The following is an 18,663-nucleotide window of genomic DNA, read 5'->3' as shown; positions in this document are numbered from 1 at the left end:
GTTTTACTTAAATTTCTCCAGTAGACTGGAATGGCTGAGTGTATATGCATAAAGTACTGAACCTTTTCTTTTTTTTTTTTATTTAAGTTGTTCTTGGCAGTAAACTGACAAGTACTTAAGAAGAATTCACTTTATTTCTAGAGATCTTAAATCCAAAACAATCAAATACTTCAAAATTTTATTATTTATACTTGATAATGTTTTTATATTTGTGTTACCATCTTACTCTGCCATGTCTGGGAACTTTTTCTTGAGGAGTACAACACAAAATGAAAAGGAGAAGCCAGCCATTAATTAGACAGTGACATATCAGGGTAAGACAAACGTGTCCTATGGCATGGATGTGCTGTGGCAGCAGCAGCTGCAGCCCTGCATTGTAGTTTGGGTCTGAAATTCAAACGACTTTTCTTCTTAGTACATGGAATTGCCCTCCTTCCTTTTCTGGTAGTGCAGACTTGGAGAGTTTGTTTAATCTTACATTTTGGTGAAAGCATAAGAAACCTTTTTACCCAAACAGGCTCAAGGGTTCTAATCTTCAGGCAGATGACAAGAGTTCTAGATATTTTGGAAGATTACTGTATGTGGAGAAATTACGAATATTGCAGACTGGATGGACAAACTCCTCACAATGAGCGACAGGTATTTACAACTTCAGGGATTGTATTTATGTAAAAATACTACTTGTAAAACATTTTGTTTAACTGATACATTCTTTTCATTGATTTAGGCTTCCATTAATGCATTCAATGATCCTGACAGCTCAAAATTTGTGTTCATGTTGAGTACACGAGCAGGAGGTCTTGGAATCGATCTGGCTACTGCTGATGTTGTAATTCTCTTTGATTCAGACTGGAATCCACAAGTAGATCTCCAGGCTATGGTAAGATTCCAGATGGAAATTATGGGGTTTTGTTTTTCTTTTTCTCACAGTACTTTGCTAGAAATGTGTACTTCCAAAATAAATTGGTATTTTCCCATTTTAGCACAGGAGCAGGATTTGTAAGACTAATTTTCAGTTCAAGTGCAGCTTCCACTGTGTGGAACCATTAGTCCTCAGTCACATTTGGGTTATACAGTGTTTTATGTAGTGGGAAATGCTGGGTGTGTGCTACACCTCATAGTATTGTTTAATGCAAATAGCCTACTTGAGTAAGTAAAAATGAATTAAATCTAGGTTGTTAATCCCAAAACTATAAAGCTGTTGTGGGGAGTGGAGGTGAATGTGTTTTCACTGTTTTTCCTGCGATCTTGAAAATGAGATAAAGAAAAGTTGAATTAAAGTTTTCAAAAACTGCTTTTATGGTGATGGTAATGAAAGGATCTCATTTTAGTAACTATCCTTAGGGGTTTTTTTAAGTAGATGTGGATGCATCTCCATCCTGGATACATGTCAAGGACATTAGTGACCACCTAAGAAAGCAAAGCTATCTAAAAACTGCCAGTGGATTTTTGGATTTTTGGTTGGGGTTTTTTTTGGTTTTTTTTTTTTTGACAAATGAGGCCTTTCAGAGAGAAGTCTTGGAAATGTCTTAAATTATTTCAGTTAACCTGTGGGTCTCAAGTACTCTAGCAAAAATCACTTCAAAAGAATGAAGGAACTGGTGTCTAATAGCTCAAATGAGGCAGTACCAGCTACCACTACAGGTGTGTGTTGAGAATACTGATTCTCACAGTGGTTCATGTTTCACTAGTCAGGAGAGGCAGGGTTATTGTATTTTTCTTGAACTATTCATGGCACTACTGAAGGATTTTGAGAAAGGCAGCTTTTGGTCAGCAGAGAGATGATTTCTTCATGCTTTGATTCTACAGAAGGTTGCTTAAGGTCAGAAGCATCCAAATCTTCTCCTCTGTGTGTGATTTAATGAAAAACCCCAAATCCTGCTGTTTTTTAGCTATGACACATAGAGACACACTCACTGTCAGTGTTATTGAAAAAAAAAAAACCCAAACCTGCAATGTAGATAAAAATGTAATATCTTGGGTAGCCATGGATAGCTGTAAACATTTTAGTAACCTGTGCTGTTCTGTTTTGTAAATTTGTGTGCTGTAAATAATGAAAATCTTAAACCTCATTATGTAGTCATGCTGGAAGGCAAGTGCTGACTTTTTTGTTACTGTTTTGGGCAGGATCGAGCGCACAGAATTGGGCAGACCAAGACTGTCCGTGTGTTCAGGTTTATTACAGACAATACCGTGGAGGAAAGGATAGTGGAGCGTGCAGAAATGAAACTGCGCCTGGATTCCATAGTCATCCAGCAAGGCAAGTATTATATGAAGGCACTCCGGATCTAGGATGAAATTCCCTTCTTCTCCCATTGTAAATCATGGTGGAATCAGCCAGTAAGAACCAGTGGGAGTGTTGCTTTTGCCTCATCTGAACTCTGAAGGGAGTTCATGTGCAAAGGCCTCATCCACTTGGAAATTTGTTTTACTGTAGGAGTAGGCATTTCCTCACTAACTTTTTGCTTACCTGCCTAGTGGGATATAGTCAGATTTGACTTTTTAAAGCACTCAGTTTCTTCTTTCACTTTAAATTTAAATGAATGCCTTTCCTTTTTCTAATAGACAGAGAAAAGTAAGGTAACCTTAGTTGACTTGCTTGGAATCAGTAATATGTAGTTTGTATGTGGAAATATAAGGGGGAGAAAATCCTGTATTGCTCCTTCCATAACATAAACTCTTTAGTGAGTTGCTATCCTCAAGCATTTTTATCTTTAGGAAGATTGGTGGATCAAAACCTGAATAAACTTGGAAAGGATGAAATGCTGCAAATGATCAGACATGGAGCAACACACGTGTTTGCTTCAAAGGATAGTGAGATTACAGATGAAGATATTGATCACATTTTGGAAAGAGGGGCAAAGAAGGGTGAGAAGGTTTGTAAAGGGGAAGCTCACCTGTAGATTTGAATGTGATGGCAAGATAGTGAGTCTCTGGATGATAACTTGGTTCCAAGCTGGAGAGAAAAGGGGTTTTTGCTGTAGAGGGTTTTTGTGTTACTCAATCGTGTCTGTTTTTTCTGATGTTGTCAATAAGATGTTTTATAGTCAAGTACCTTCTAGAATGGCTCCTCTTCTTTCTGGCAATGGGATGTTTTAAAATGAAGTACCTTTCAGAGTGGCTCCTTTCTGGAATGAGGTGTTTAATAATGACGTGCCTTCCAAAATGGCTCCCGTTCTATCTGGGAATGAGATGTTAAATAATGAAGTACCATCCAAATGGCTACTATTCTTTTCTGTATCCCCTGTCCAAGACTGCGGAAATGAACGAAAAACTTTCAAAGATGGGTGAAAGCTCCCTTAGGAATTTTACTATGGATACTGAATCTAGCGTGTATAATTTTGAAGGGGAAGACTACAGAGAAAAACAGAAGGTAATGTTTTAAGTTTCTTTTGGAGGAATGCACTGAATTGCATGTTTTAGTCATACTTATTTAAGAGGTATTGGGTAAAATACAGTGTCATCTATGAAAATAGTTTAAATAACACTTATAACACTTATAATGAAGTAGATGTAGATCTAATTTTACATAAAACTTGTAGCTGGTCTCATGATCTTGCAAGACTTAATTTTTGGTTTTGGGGGTGATGGGTTTTGTTTTTATAGTTGGCATTTACAGAGTGGATTGAACCACCTAAAAGAGAAAGAAAAGCCAATTATGCTGTGGATGCTTACTTCAGAGAGGCTCTTCGAGTCAGTGAACCAAAAGCACCCAAGGTGAGTTGACTAATCAAAAGAAATAAATTTTTTCAATATGTATGGTAAATGGCTGAAGCTCTAAGCAACAAATAGGTCTTGAGTCATAAAAACTGCTCTGTTCACTTTTATAAAGTGGAGGGACTATCTAAATTTAGAAAAAATTTCCAAAAGACTTGAGACAAACTTCTGTGAGAAAAAATAAGAACAGTATGAAACTTGTAAGACGTTAGGGAGGCTAAGATCAAGTTTTTTCTAGTTCTTATTTAAGCAGCTGTAAATTTTCCTGTGGAAGATTAATGCTTTAAACACGTGTGACTTTTTCACCAGCCACCTCCTCCCAAAAGACCTCTCTTCCCCTTCTCTCACTGCTCTTTTACTTTTAGAATTCTTTGTGGTGGTTGGTGTGTCTTGCATGGTGTGACTTTTTTCCCCCCAAGTTAAGACAGTGCATTTTTGTAACAATAATGCTTTTTGTTTGCTCATAAACTTAAATTACTTCTTACAAGCAAGCAGATTCTGGATGTGAAAGGGAGCAAATGCAAGCTTTGTGTTTCAGGCTCCACGGCCTCCAAAACAGCCAAATGTACAGGACTTCCAGTTCTTTCCTCCTCGCCTGTTTGAACTGTTGGAAAAAGAGATTCTCTACGACAGGAAAACAATTGGTTACAAGGTAACTGAAGAATTTCCTTGACCAGAGGGCTGGAGCACCTCTCTTAGGAGGAAAGGCTGAGAGTTGGGATTGTTCAGTCTGGAGAAGCAAAGGCTCTGGAGCAACCAAATTGCAGCCTTTCAGTACCTAGAGGGGGCTTGCAGGAAAGCTGAAAAGGGACTTTTTACAAGGGAGCAGCTTTAAACTGACAGAGGGCAGGTTTGGGTTGGATATTGGAAGGAAATTCTTCACTGTGAGTGTGGTGAGGCACTGGCACAATTTGCCCAGAGAAGCTGTGGATGACCCACATTCCACTTGCTTGGAAGTGTTCAAGGCCACGTTGGACGAGCCTTTGAGCATCCTTGTCTAAGCAGAAGGTGGCCCTGCCCATAGCAGGGGCTTGGAAAAGAGGTGATCTTTAAGGTCCAGTCCCTTCTGTGTTATTCTCTAAATTCTTGCAATGGAACAGTTTAATGCAACAGTAGGAGAATAAGTACTTTTCCAGCCTTTCACAGTAATTTAAATGAAATAAAATCATGTTCAGCTGTAGAAGCTATTAGGTTATATTAACAAAAAGGTGACAATTAGTAATTATCTGTGAAAAATTAATTCAGTTTTACAAAGTGCAAAACCTTTCAGGTACCTCGTAATCCTGATCTCCCAAATGCAGCCCAAGCACAAAAGGAAGAGCAGCTTAAGATTGATGAGGCTGAACCTCTTAATGATGAAGAACTAGAAGAAAAAGAGAAACTTCTAACCCGGGTATTGTCAGGTCTTCAGTGAGACTGAAATCAGCCAAAGCTTGTTTTGTGTTTCACAGCATTATGGGAGCATTTCTTGGTCACTGATCGGCATGTGCCGTAGTTAACACATCTGCACAGTTTGGTTCAGACTGAAAAGAGTTTCCAGCATTAGGTTTGTCATAGGCCTATGTCATAGGATATCTTTGAGGAATGTGCACCAAGGATTCTCCTGAATCCTAGTCTGGCATTCACTATAGACTGTGATGTCTTTCCATGAAACCTTGCAGAATGGCTGCAGAGCTGGGTGTGCTGCATTCCACATGATTTAATGCACATATTCTGCCTCAGTTTCACACCCTTATGGAAGTGAATCCTGGGGTCTGAACAGTCAGTTTTCCTAAACCACATCTGGTAGTGGATAGTTCCCCTCACTAAAAGAGGGTGTGAGCTGAATAAGTATATAATTAGGAAGCCTGTATATTTAAATAATTTAAAACCAGGTGAATGCTTGATATGCCTTATTTGGATATTTTATTTACACGTTGTATTTTGGCAGGGGATCGGAATTACAGGACAGGATTTCTTGCTTGCGTAGTAATGAGCTGCAACAGCTCACTGTGGAGACACCAGAATCACAGAGGTCAGGAATCAGTACAGTCCAGTAAGCTGTGGCTAAATCACAACATGGCTGGCAGAACTTGCTACTTCCCACTACTTGTAAAAGCTACTGGTAATATGAAATGAACCTACTTTAGCTCATGACTTCAGCAGTGCTACTTGTGTCTCTGCTGAAAATCACCATCACAAGGTGGCTTTAGTCCTTCTGAGGGAGAGTGACCGTGCAGTGGTCACTGCAATGATGCAATGGCTGAGGGTGTCTGTGAGGCACTTGGGGGGCCTTTTTGACAAAACAAAAGCCATTACACTACTTTCACTTGAGCAATTTTTTTTCCTTAGAAAGTAATCCCACAGAGAGACTATTAGGAGGAGGGATTAATTTTTCAGCTGAAAACTTACCAGAAATTACTAGGTAAATAAAGAACTAGTGCTAGTCATTTTGCAGTATTTAAATAGAGAGACTACAGTGACTGCAGTATAAAAAGAGTTCTACTAAATTAAACTGCAGAGAAAGAAAAGGTTTAACACTGTGGAATGATGGAAGTGTTACAGGCAATTTCAAGAAACCGGTTGAATCAAATTCGGAGATGGACAAATCCTGAACCTCTGTGCAATGTTTCCTCTTGATTGCTGTATAGGGCTTCACTAACTGGAATAAGAGAGATTTCAACCAGTTCCTCAAAGCCAATGAGAAGTGGGGCTGTGATGACATTGAAAATATAGCACGAGAAGTCGAAGGAAAAACCCCAGAGGAAGTCATTGAGTATTCAGGTAACTTAATTCTGTACTCAGCTCTGAGAGTATCTAACTCTGCTTGGCTCATTTGAACTGCCTGAGAACATGGTAACATCCTACTGCTGAGAATTTCTTACACTGCTGTTCTAAGATTTTTGGGGTAGAATTATATTGATGTATTTTGGATCTGCTGCTCTGTCTTTTACCATCATTACCGCCTGCACAACTAAGGCTGTACTAAAATGCACACCTAAACTCCTGCTGAGCCACTTCACTGTATCCTGAATCTAACTGGGTAGCACTGTCTTCAGTTCTTGTTAATTTTTGCAAAGGGAAATGCTGAGAAACACTGCTTAGCTGAAGAGATTTCCCTTTTCCTTGTATTCATTAATGAGAAGTTAACCTTTACCTCCTCCTCAAGAGCAGAACTCAGTAAATACATCACGATTGAACCTACAGCCACCACTGGTAACCTGAGTCTTAACCTCGCATTAGAAGAGATTTTTTTCCACTGTAGTGTAGCTGCAAAGTCCTGGCATTACATTTCTAAAGGTACAGAGCAAGTTGAAAATGTGCAAAAATCTTGTACAAAAACCCCTTATTTAAACACCTAATGGTCTTTCAGGCACTTGCTTGTCTTTGGGCACTCAGTTGCCCTCTTGCTTCTATTGATAAAACTGTATTCTGTTACATCTGTTTTCATTTGAAGAAGCTTTGTTTCCTTTGAGGAGACTGACACACAAAAGTCTTACTGGCCTGTATTGTACCTCACTTAAACTGAAGATTCCTATATCTACCCTCTTCAAAACAGCATTTGTACTACTGCAGCACATGGTAGCTGGAAGGGAAGGTTTCTTACCAGCTCAAGGCATGTCTGTTGTTACACAGCAGTAAGCTCTGGTAAAAGGAAGGAACAGCTAACATCCTTTTTTTAAGGTTAAACCTCTGACTTTTACAATGCATGATAAGATACTAAGAAGTTGTTCTTTTCTTAGCTGTGTTCTGGGAAAGATGCAGTGAACTCCAAGACATAGAGAAGATCATGGCTCAGATTGAAAGAGGAGAAGCTAGAATTCAGAGACGAATCAGCATTAAAAAGGCTCTCGATACAAAGGTGGGTTTGCTCAGTTTCTTTTTTTTTTTCCTGGTGCCAGTGAGGGGAGATGCATGACCCCTGTCTGACCAGTGCTGCTGATGTATGAAGACATCTTGGGCATGACATTGGTCTCTTTGCATAACACTCAGCAATTTCTTCCTATGGCTTTTCCATCCCATGGAAGTGCTGTGATGACACCCTTAGCTATGGTCTACCCTGGTGTTTGTAACAGTCTTCTGTATTACAGCACACAGTTCAGAGCGCTGTGTAACTCCACATAGTACAGGCCTTGGGGAGGAGCACAGTTCCTTCTGGACACGTGGAACTGAAATTAAGAGAGAGAGAGAGAAATGGAGAGAGGGGGATGGAGAGAGGGAGAAATGGGGGAGATAAAGGGATGGAGAGGGATAGAGAGAGGGAGAGAGAGAAATGGAGGAAGAGAAGGGAGAGAGGTAGGTGGGTAGAGCAATAGGGGGGAGAGAAACATAGGAAAACAGGTGGAGAGAATTGGAGTAAAGTAGAAACAGGTAGAGATGGCAGAAGACAGAGGGAGTTAGAAACATCAGATTAGAGAGCACTTAAAAAAGACTGATCCAACAGTCTTGGGGAAGGATGGGAGATAGACCTTTTAACATTTCTGCTTTTGTCTCTTTCTGTGATGCATCATATCCATCCCTTCCATAGCTGAACCAGTGGGTCTGGACTTTCTGACAGGAATTCAACAGAAAGCTTTTTCAATCTTTTGTCCCCCTAGAAGCAGCCCAAGTTTTTGGGGCAGTCCATCTCAAAACATTTCTGTAAAATTTCCTTGTGGTTCTCGATGCTGCTCAGGCCCATCAGACTGACACAAAACCCCCTCAGTCATGTCCCCAGCCCCGGTGGAACGGCCGAGCTCTCTGAACTCCAGCCTTGCACTGTCCCACCGTAATTACATTGCAATTGTAGATAGAATTGTGGCAGGTTCTGGGCCACTGGCTCGGAATCCTCCTGAATCCTCAGGGCTGACCATGGCATTTGTCTGTACTTTCCTGTCCCTGGGGCTGATCACTCCGTGCTTCCCAAGGGACGGAACGCTCGCTCTGCACGGCTCCTTGGAGCTGAGGGTGCCTGCCCACACTGAGAGATGGGTGAGTGAGCGACGCCGTAATGTTCAGGTGGGTTCGGCTTATCTAGTTCGGTCGGGCTTATCTAGTTCGGTCGGGCTTATCTAGTTTGGTTGGGCTGAACGCGGTTCCGTCGCGTTCCGTTCAGTTCACCTCAGCTAAGCTCGGATGGATTCGGCAAATCGCGGCCAGAGTCGGCCGTTCGGGTAGGCTCGGCTGTTGTCGGCCACACTCGGCTGTCGTCGGCCACACTCAGCTGTTGTCGGCTCCACTCGGCCGCACTTGGCTGTCGCCGGCTCCACTCGGCCACACTCGGCTGTCCCCGGCCCTACCTGACTCTGCTCCGCGCTGCAATGGCGGCCGCTGGCAGGGCCCCGCTCCCCGGCCTGAGCCCCGGGAGGGGACAGAGCGCTGGGACAGCCGCCTCAGCCCAGCTCACCCTGTCCCTGCCCGCCCCCGCGTCCCCCGGAGCGCGCCCTGCAGCGCAGAACGCGGCCTTTGGGCCAGGAGCGGGGACAATGCCCTCGGCTCGGCAGCAGCGCCGGGAGGCAGCGGGCGGTGCCCTCAGGTGAGCGGCCGGAGGGGAGGGAGCTGGGCCGGGGGCACCGGGGCCGGGGCTGCTTTGGGCGCTGCTGCGTGGGACCCGCTGCGGGTGGCACGGCTCTGTCCCGGGCCTTGCGGCTCTCTGGGATCGTGTGCCGTGGAATAAAGCTGGGGCTCGTCCCAGCTGCGGGAACAGCGTTTTATTGGGTGAGAAACAGAGTTCACTCTCTAGAATTTTTACACGTTTGTTAAGGGATAAAAGGCAGCGCTGGGGTGCTTGGCTGTTTGCCAGGAGCACCCGGTTCCCTTAAACCGTGTTCTCTAGATTCTGTTCCATTGCAGTGGGGTGTGCATATTCATTAGAGTTTATACATATTCCAAGAGTCCTTTTCAGTTTAGATGTTCTTTTGCTTGGTTGGAACCTTCGCGCCATCTTGTGGATTAAACCAATATACTTTATTTCTTCCTGTGGTGCCATCCTGTTTTATTTTCACTCCCTCGTTATTTGATAACGAGGGTCAGTAAATTTTTCCTTTTTTTTTTCAGTGCTCTGGTTTCTGTTTCTGTTATCTTGTGTTTCAGATAAGATTGTCCCCAGCTGTGGGAAATCACCTCATTATCTGAGACCATTTTCTGAGTTCCTTACGTGTAAAAGCATTTGAACATTTCACAGTCTCTATTATAGTATTACAGTCTAAACTAGTGTCTGTTACAGTGCTGTTTATGAAAGCTGTGCAGTGCATACACGAACTGACAGATGATCCTTGATCCAGAGCAGTAGTTACAGACTGTCCCCTCTTGGGAGTTTTGTGCTCAATAACAGCGTGCCAGAGCTCAGACATAAATGGCAAGGGCAAGAACTGCATTTGTTCTGTTCCATTCTGGGCTGGGCTGAGCTCTGTTTGCCGGGAAGCAGCGGGATGGGTGTCCCTGTGCCCACCCCCCTGGGTCCCAGAGAGAAGCTGCTCCTGTGGCTGCAGCTGAGGGGCACTGGGAAACCTGAACGGTCCTGATGGAAACCGATGCCAAACCGGGTTTGGTTGGGTTTGGGACTTGCCATTTTCCCCTGATCCGTGGGTTTTGCCTTAGGAAACAGGAACTGGGCACCAGGACATTTTGTTAGCCTAGAAGGGAGGAGTTGGTTTGTATTTATTTCCTGAGGCACCTGGATCGATTTGGGTCTCAGTTGGCACCCGAGAGCCTCCTCTGTGTCCTGGGTGGGGTGGTGGCTACCAAAGGGGTAAAAGGTGGAGCAGGAGGGTGGGTGGAGAGGAGAGCAGTGGCTCTGTGGGGATTTGCATCTGGAAAGGGCCCTCAGTTTCCTGGCGGGAGTCCTGGAATCAGAGCTGAGAGTCGCTGAGCAGTGAGGATCGTGCAGCTGCAGCGCTGAGAGTACAGAGGCTGCAGTGGGCGTTGTCTGCTCGCTCTCCTGATGTCCCATCTCTAATGCTGGGCTGGCACCCAGGCACCTCCCAGGGCTGCACAGCCTCAGGGCAGGGGTGGTTTGTAAATGTTTTAAATGCTGCAGCAGCTCCCTCAGGCTGGATGAGTGTGAGGATATCCAGCTCTGCCTTCGGGCTTGGAGCACGGCAAGGGTGCAGGGCTCACGGTCAGTCTTGTTTAAACACTTGTAATAGCAAAATATTTTAAAGCAGAGACTGTGAGGCAATAACAAAGGCGAGTGTGTGGCAAGGATAGGTCCGAGGTGTCTTTAATAAAGATCCACACTGCTGGATGTTGTGTCAGAGCCCTCTGGGGACAGAAGGTGTCCCCAGAGCTTCATGAAGCCCTTGTTTCCTGCTGGCAGGGCAGGGGGTGAGCCCAGCCTCGGGGGCTGTGTGGCTCCTCCTGCCTGGAGCAGGGACAGCCCGTGGGGCTGAGCCCCAGAGGTTCAGTTGCTGGAGCAGGTGGGGATCTCTTTGTGCCTGGGAATTGTCGCTGCTGCGTTCCTGTCCCAGCTGCAGGGTTCCCTCAGAGCCCGTGCCCTGCAGCAGCACTGGGAGCTCCTGGGCTGGGCAGGGAGCAGCTCTGGCCTGGGGCCCTCAGTCCCATCAGTGCCCATGGAAAGCCAGCTGGGTTTGTTCTGCTGCCATCAGCCTCTCTGCTGTGCCAGCCTCGGTGCCAGGGCACAGAGCTGTGGGAAGGCTCCATCCCATCTGTGCCAAGCGCTGCCAGCGCTTCCAGCAGCGCTGCTGGGGCACCAAGGGCTGCCTTTGGAGCCTGGCTGGCACAGAGGGTGACACACTCTGCCCTGCAGCACCCAGCTGCATCCCACAGCTGCACAGTTCAGCCAGCAGGGAGCAGAGTCAGCTCTGGGCCCAAACCAGGTTTTGTCCCCCAGAGAGCCCCTGAGCTTCCTGAGGCAGCACACAGATGTGCCCTGGCCTTTGGGGCTCGTGGTGAGGGCTGCCAGGGGATTGTGATAAGGCTGAGCTGGAGCTTTCTTAGAAAAGCCATCAGCTGTAAGGAGAATCTCTGGCAAACAGGTGGCTGGGGCACTGGCTGGGAGCAGGTCCTGGCCTTTTCTCTTCTTTTCTTTAAGCTGTTCTTAAGAGGAGCCCAAAACTGCAAAATGGAAAGGAAGGGGGCTGTGGGGGTGAAAGTTGCTTTGCATTTTTTGAAGTGTTGCTGTGGATTTTGGTGTGTCAAGTGGCACTACCAAAACAGCACTGGAATAACCAAACTTCAGGACTCTGCGCTTAATTCCTTGAATGTGTTTGTGTGGGTGCAGGAAATGCCAAATCCCAGAGCAATTCCATGTCTGTAACTTCAAGTGCAACATCTTTAAAAGCAAGTGCTCAGTGTGGGCTTTCCATGTGGGTGCAAATGGCCCAAGGCCTTTCTTGTGTCCCAAAAGCAAAAACCCTTTCCCTGCGAGGTTTTGGAGGGGATTCTCTTTGGGATTTCTTGTGGTGCAGCATCCCGGGTGTCCCTTCCTTTGTGCCAAGTCCAATGGGAAAGGATGGAATGGCTGCCACGTGGGCTCTGGGATAAAAATGGTTCTGTTCAAATGAGGCAGAGAATGCAAGATGAAAAATGAGCATCCTTTCATTGTCTGAAATAGTCAGGAATAAAAGTGCTGGCAAAGGACACGTTTGTGTTTGAATTGGTGTCACCTCTCCTGGGTAAAACCCCATAGTGAGCCAGCAGAGCAGAGCTAGGAGAGCTGGGATCCTTGGACTTCCACAGTGGACTTAATTTTCTTTTCTCCTCTCTTTCAGGGCAGGAAAAATCATCCAACTCCTCCCATGTTTGCCCGAAGCTTTGGTGTTGGAGCAGCCAAAGGCAAGAGGCTTCAGCAGCAGGGCTCTGCGCTGGAGGGCTCTGGTCCTGCCCACGCTGTGGGGTGAGTCAGAGGGACACAGGGCTCCCCTTTTCCTCTCTGCTGGCATGAGCTGCCATGGCAATGCCATTGCTGCCAGCCCAGCCCCAGCTGTGCCTGCTGGAGAAGGGCAGAGGTGCAGAGGCAGTGCCAGAGTTCCCTGGGGCTGCTGGAGCTGTGGTGCTGGCTGTGCCCTGAGGGCAGCTTGGGCATTGTCTGTGCAGCCCAGGGCTGCTCTGGGCCTTCCTTGGGGAGCTCTCAGTGCATGCCCAGCTCTGCCAGGGCTGGCAGCCGCTGCAGGGCTGGGTGACAGCCTCTGCTGGGGCTGGGGGCAGGCACGGCCCTGGCACAGGGGCAGGGGCAGGGCTGGCAGCATTTGGGAGCCGTGGGAGCAGAGTGAGGGGTGGTGCTGGGCACAGGGGTCAGCCTGTGCTCGTGTCAGCACAGCCCTGCAGGGCCCTGGCATCTGGGAGCAGCTCCAGCTCTCCTGGGGCCCAGGGATGGGCTCTGAGGGACTGGCTTTGCCTGTGCCTTTCCAGGGCAGCAGGAACAAGGGCAATGTGGTGCCAGAGCTGGGGCCCATCAGGCTGTATTTCCCTCTGGGAAAGCAGAACAGACTCTGGGCTGAGCTGAGTTTCCTGCAAGGGCTCAGAATCCAGGGAAAAGGGAGTTCAGGAATTGCATCTGCTGCTGGGAACATTGCCTTAGGCTTGCTCAGTTTGTGTCTTTGAGCAGTGGGCTCTGGGCTGGAGAGGAGCTGTTGGCAGCAAAAGATGGAGTCCATGCTCTGCAGGGATGTGCAGGGAAGGACTGAGTGGGAGGGAAGGGCAGTATTTAGAAATGAGATCAGCATTTCTCCCAGAACTGGGGTGCAGCAGTGATGGGGGTGGTTGGCTTTGCTCTGGGCCTTGTTATTCCTTGTGCAATTTGCAAATTCTGCTGCATGATTTCCTGTCCAGTATCTTTCTAACAAAAACTGACAGAAATTGAGGTTTAGGAGTAGAGCTGAGGTCCATTCACTGCACAATCTTGCCAAGGCTGGAGGACTGGGATGATGGCTGCTCTCAGCAAAGGCCACTTCTCAATGCTGTGTCAGATTTGCCTCAGTGCTGGGCAGGAAAGGTGAGGGTTTGGATCAGGAATTGTGCAAACAAGGCCTGGGTGTGGTTGATTTGTTTTGTTTTTCAGTGAGCCAGGGCTGGCACAGGGAATGGTGCAGGTGCTGCTCTGGCACCAGAGCTGCTGCCCTTTGGAGCCATGTTCAAGGTGTGACCATAGAACACTTTGGGGGCTGTTTTCAGCACTCTGGGTTTCAGAACTGCTGTCCCCAGCCCGTTGCCAGCCCTGGGACATCTGCTCTGCTTCCAGGCTGTCCTTGCTGGAGCAGCCTGGTCCCTGCCGTGCCCAAGCCCTGAGACACAGAGGGAGCCCTGTGCCCTGGGGCCTTTGGCACCTTGTCAGGAACGTGGCAGCAGCCCCGGGAGCAGGCTGGAGGTGAGAACTGGGTGTTGGGAACTGAGGAGAGCCCATCTGGGCTGGGGGGAAGGGGCAGGAGTTTCCATGCCCCTGGAGCTTTCCTGCTGGCATGGGGCAGCACAGGGAGCAGCATTCATTGTGCCCCTCCCACGGGCAGTGCTGGCCTGGGTGTCTGTGCTGTGCCACCAGAGCGTGGCACTTGGCTGCTGTCACTGCCACTGCCAGCCCAGCTGGGGGCTGTGCCCTCCTGCCAGCCCCAGCCAGGAGCTCCAGGGGTGCCTCTGGGCCCTGCTGGGAGCGTTTGCTGGGAATGTGCCCCATCCCTGGGAGCGTCCCTTTGTCCCTGGGCTGCCAGCCAGAGCTTTGGGCTGCTCAGGCTCAGGCTGGGATTGCCAAAGGCACCGAGAGGGAGCAGCACAGGGAGGGTGCTCAGAGAGGGGCTGGCAGAGCCCAGCTGGCAGGCTGGGCTGGCTGCTGCAGGTGGGGCTGTGTGCACTGCAGGCAGGGAATGTCCCCTTCCCTCAGCAGCCCTGCAGATCCCAAGGGCTCCCAGAGCAGGATTTTATTCCTTACCTCCCTTTGTGGAGATTGATTCTCCACATTGCCATGAGCAATTCTTGGATTTCTCTAGGAGCAAACCTCCCAGCAGAGCCAGATTGCAGCGGAGGCCAGAGCTGTGTTTGGAGCAGGGAGTGCTGAGAGCTGCGTCTGCCTGTGCTGCCCCAGCCTGAGCACAGGCACAGGGAACAGCCTGGGCAAAGGGATTGGGGCAATGGCTGATGCCCAGGGAGAAGAACACAAACCCACAGCCATTGAGCCTGACAGTCCCCTCCACCCAGAGCTCAGCACACATCCTCACAGGGAAGCCCAGCAGCTGAAGGGAAAAAAAACCCACAGAAGAAAAAAGTGATTTATTGTGCTGTAAAGTTCTTTCAAGTTGTTATTAAAGCCCAACCAACATTTGCTCTTGATTTTGGTTGGGTGAATAACAAGCAGTGGGCACAGGTGATGCCATTCATGTGGCTGAAAACCTGGTGTGATCTAGAGGGGATCCAAGAACTGTTTGTGTAGGGCAATGGAATGTGAGGGGATGTCAGGGGCAGTGAGGTGGCATTTTGGAGGGAATTGCTGAGGTCATGGAAGGGAGACCAGCAGACAATTTCCCTGGGAAATCCCAGGCCCCTCGGGCCCACAGCCAGGACTCTCCAGGGCTGAGGGGGCAGCACTGGAGACTCCCTGTGGCCTCCTTCCTTGGCAGCAGCCAGCAGGGAAGGGAGAAGAGGATCCCTGTGGGATGAGACTGCAGAGAGCGAGCAGAGGAGCAGCCTCGGGCTGGAGAAAGGCCAAGGGACCAACACGGTGGCACCAGGGCACCTGTGAGGAACAGAATGGACACTTGGAGGCCACATGGAGGTGAGGAGTGCATGGTTCAGGCAAAATGTCAGTGAATCTCCAGAGAGATAAGGAGGGGATATTTAGGAGGGAAACGCTGAGGTGAGGAGTTCACCCAGCCTGGCACAAGGTGTGTTTGCACAGGCTGGGGCCAGAGGTGGGGGTCAACCCAAAGCCAGCCCTGCTCAGCCTCTAAATCCCAGGATAAGATGTACAGGCTGCCCACTGAGAGATTAAAAATACATACAACTGAAACCAAGAGCATTAATGAGATTCTTGGGAATCCCATTAACTTGTTGGCAGAGCTCTTGACACAGTTTGGAGATTTGATGACAAGAATGCATTTCTTTATTTGGATTATTCACTGTGTGGGATAGGGGGTTTGTTTGGATTTTAAGGCCCTCATGGTGGCCCTGACACTGCTCAGGAGCTGGTAGAGAAGCAGAGTCAGAGCTCCTGGCAGGCACAGGGTGTTTTCCCCCATAGTGGATTGTGGAGCAATTGTCTGGGACCTGGATTGTCCCTCTGGGTGATGCCACTTGCTGTGGTTTGTATCATTCCATCCATTTAATTCCCAAAACTTCTCAGCCCAGGGGTTGGAGCTGACAGGGCAGGACAAAGATTGTTCTCTGTGTGGTGCCCAGATTTGGGGTTCCCTGTCAGCTGTGCCAGTTCTGATGAATTCTACCCATAGCCCCAAATTCCCTGCTCCATTCCCGCTGCAGTAACCTCCCAGTGCCCCATGGAGTGTGGGCATTCCCATGCAGAGCTGCTGCCTTGGACAGCAGCTGTGTCAGGAGCCAGCAGAGCTTCCAAGGAAGCTCAGCAGCACAGGGCCAAGGCCAGGGTTCTATTCCATAGAAGTGGCTGTTGAGAACCCTCAGCCCAATGGTGTCCCTGGGCTCACTGGCCAGAGCTGCCTGGAATGGAGCCCATTTCACCCCCCTGAGCTCCAGGATGGAGAAGATCCAGTGGATGGTTTAGAGCAGGAGAAGGCAGTGGCCAGATGTGCTCCCAGCCTGAGCTGAGGCAGCCCCTGTGCCCAGGGGGGGACATCTCTCCCTGCAGAAGCTCAGCTCCTTTCAGAGCCTCAGCAGGGGCCTCTACAAATTCTTTTCTCTCAGGAAAGGGATGCACAGCTTTGTCTTCAGCACACCTCCTGTGGCACCTACCTGGGAAAGCTTTTCATCACTTCTCCACTTCCAGCTGGATCCCTGGAAAACTCTGAACTCCATCCCACTGATTTTCAGGTACCTCTGAGGGCTGCTGCCTGGGATTGAACATCTGTGGGGGAAGATGGCCTTGGCTTTGATGCTGCTGATGGCCGATGGCCTCAGGCTGGGGAGGAGAGAAGGGATTTGGGGTGGCTGGGCCACAGCTGGCAGCTGTGTGGGAGCTCTGAGCCAGGAGTTGCTGCTGAGCCCCTCTGCAAAGGGCCCGTGCCTCCATTCCCAGCAATGCCAGCTGCTCCTTGGGGTCCTGCTGGGCTGCTGGTGGTCTCTGTCCTGGCTGAAGCATTTCCAGGGGCCTGGGCAGAGCAGCCTCTGGCCCAGGAGCCACGGTGCAGGCACAGCTCCTCCCCTGCAGATGCCAAAGACACAAGGTGCTGCTGCCTTTCAGGAGCTCCTGGCCTCCTCCTGCCCTGCGCTCCCAGCCAGCTGGGACACAGCCAGGGAACACCAAGGAGCATGGCTGGCAGCCAGCAGGAGACACCGAGGCCCCTGGGCCAGAAAAACAGCCCTGGCCTCAGCAGCCAGCATGGTTTGGAGCTGGCAACACTCACCTGCAGGCAACGCCCCCCGGCACTCTCCAGAAGAGCTTTGGCCACGGAGCAAGGTAACCCTCAGGGCTTGTCTTGTTGGCTTCTTCCTGGGGAAACAAAGGGACATTGTGGGAGCACATTTACAGCTGCTGGGGAAATCCTGGCAAGGGCAGAACAATCAGGGCTATGGGGAAGAGTTTGGTGCTGCCATGTTGAGTGCCAGCCAGTTCTGCCCCACAGCCATTGCAGGGGCTGCTGTGCAAAGCAGCAGTAGCAGAAGGGAAGGAGCTGCATTTGCAGAGGAGTTCTCTTAGTGGCAGCAGTCATTGCCATCCCACACAGGGCCTTTGGAACAGCCCTGGGATTGGCCCAGGTGTTTGGAGCAGGGTGCTGAGAAGGCCAAAATTCTGGGTTTGATGCACAGCTGGGCCAGTCACTTCTCAGCATTTGACTTGATGATTCTCACGGCTCTGGAAATAAAGAACAAATCGTTTGCAGTGGTTTTTTAACCCATGGGGTTTTTCCTAGCGTTTCCCTGGGGCTCCGGTCCCACCCCAGGCACAATGGCAGCGGGAGCAGCAACGCCTCGGCCCCAGCGGCCGTCCCAGAGCGGCTGCTCGTGGCTGGGAAGCTGCAGCCCCCAGCAGGGGCTGCGGGCACGGAGCAGGGGCTGCGGGCGCTGGGGCTCGTAGGGGAGCGCGGCGCTCGTGGCGTTACCGGGCCGGGGGGGCTGCGGGGCGGCGCCGTGTCCGCCAGGGGGCGCCCCGAGGGGCGGGCGGCGCTGAGCGAGCGGCGATGCCCATGGGGTCCCGGGGCCGGTACGGGCGGTCTCGGTGTCCTTCCCGCTGCCAGCCGTGATCCAGAGGCTGCTCCGGGGAAGCGTCGTCCTCCTGGCAGCCATGGCAGCGGCACGGCACCGGCTCCCTGCCGCCGCAGCCGGAGCGTGCCTGGAGCCCCGGCGAGACCCAGCCCCGCACTGGCCGCAACCGGAGCGGCAGCGCCTGTCCCGGAGCGGCTTTTCCCGACCGCAGCGATAGTGGTCCCGATCCCAGCCCCAATCCTACCTCGATTCTCTGGCCTTGGCACCCATACGCTGCCCGCCGAGAAAGAAGCAGCTCGGCCCAGCTTCCACAAGAAATACCGGCAGGACCAGGATACGAATTCCCAGGCCTAAATCCCCATCCCCGTCCCGGTCCCAGCCGAGCGCCGTGGACCCCGCGCAGCACCAGCAGCAGCCCCCGATCCGGATCTCCGCACAGCGCTCCGACCGACGCTCCCGCCGCCTCCCGGGATGAGCATCCCGCGCAGAAAACGGGACAGGCGCCGATCCGCCGGGATTTATGGGCGGGCGGGGGGCGGGGGGGAGGCGGGGCCCTGGGGGCGGGGCCGGCACAGGTGCGAGGGGCGGGGCCGGCACAGGTGCGAGGGGCGGGGCCTGCACAGGTGTGAGGGACCCCAGTGCGGCTGCGCGGGGCGGGGCCTTGGGGGATTTAAGGCGCGGGGAGGGCACGGCAGAGCCATTTGC

General features: G+C 50.1%; 1 protein-coding gene and 2 long non-coding RNA genes across 3 annotated transcripts; all 3 read left to right on the top strand.

The window, feature by feature from the left end:
• Positions 1–839: 839 nt before the first annotated feature.
• On the top strand, positions 840–2,868 carry LOC143692147 (uncharacterized). Its single transcript, XR_013180009.1, has 3 exons — positions 840–880; positions 2,128–2,260; positions 2,719–2,868. It is a non-coding gene; the product is annotated as an uncharacterized LOC143692147 (long non-coding RNA).
• Positions 2,869–2,873: 5 nt separating this feature from the next.
• LOC143692275 (SWI/SNF-related matrix-associated actin-dependent regulator of chromatin subfamily A member 5-like) lies at positions 2,874–7,615 on the top strand. The gene is made up of 6 exons (XM_077172201.1): positions 2,874–3,373; positions 3,607–3,717; positions 4,256–4,369; positions 4,988–5,110; positions 6,348–6,480; positions 7,599–7,615. The coding sequence occupies exons 1-6, from the start codon at positions 3,203–3,205 to the stop codon at positions 7,613–7,615; spliced, it is 669 nt and encodes a 222-aa protein (XP_077028316.1). The 5' UTR covers positions 2,874–3,202.
• A 1,346-nt stretch (positions 7,616–8,961) lies between these two features.
• LOC143692004 (uncharacterized) lies at positions 8,962–17,635 on the top strand. The gene is made up of 3 exons (XR_013179850.1): positions 8,962–9,211; positions 12,408–16,626; positions 16,964–17,635. It is a non-coding gene; the product is annotated as an uncharacterized LOC143692004 (long non-coding RNA).
• Positions 17,636–18,663: the final 1,028 nt, after the last annotated feature.

Source organism: Agelaius phoeniceus, chromosome Z (genome assembly GCF_051311805.1).
Source record: "Agelaius phoeniceus isolate bAgePho1 chromosome Z, bAgePho1.hap1, whole genome shotgun sequence".
In the NCBI taxonomy this organism is placed as follows: domain Eukaryota; kingdom Metazoa; phylum Chordata; class Aves; order Passeriformes; family Icteridae; genus Agelaius; species Agelaius phoeniceus.
This window is presented reverse-complemented; position numbering and strand designations above follow the sequence as displayed.

What these genes read in the sequence shown, in the direction of transcription:
- LOC143692275 (XM_077172201.1), top strand. Translation starts at nt 3,203, where the DNA reads ATGAAGTACCATCCAAATGGCTACTATTCTTTTCTGTATCCCCTGTCC. An exon ending in ACTACAGAGAAAAACAGAAG is followed by an intron (nt 3,374 to 3,606) that starts GTAATGTTTTAA and finishes TTGTTTTTATAG; the next exon opens with TTGGCATTTACAGAGTGGAT. An exon ending in GTGAACCAAAAGCACCCAAG is followed by an intron (nt 3,718 to 4,255) that starts GTGAGTTGACTA and finishes TTTGTGTTTCAG; the next exon opens with GCTCCACGGCCTCCAAAACA.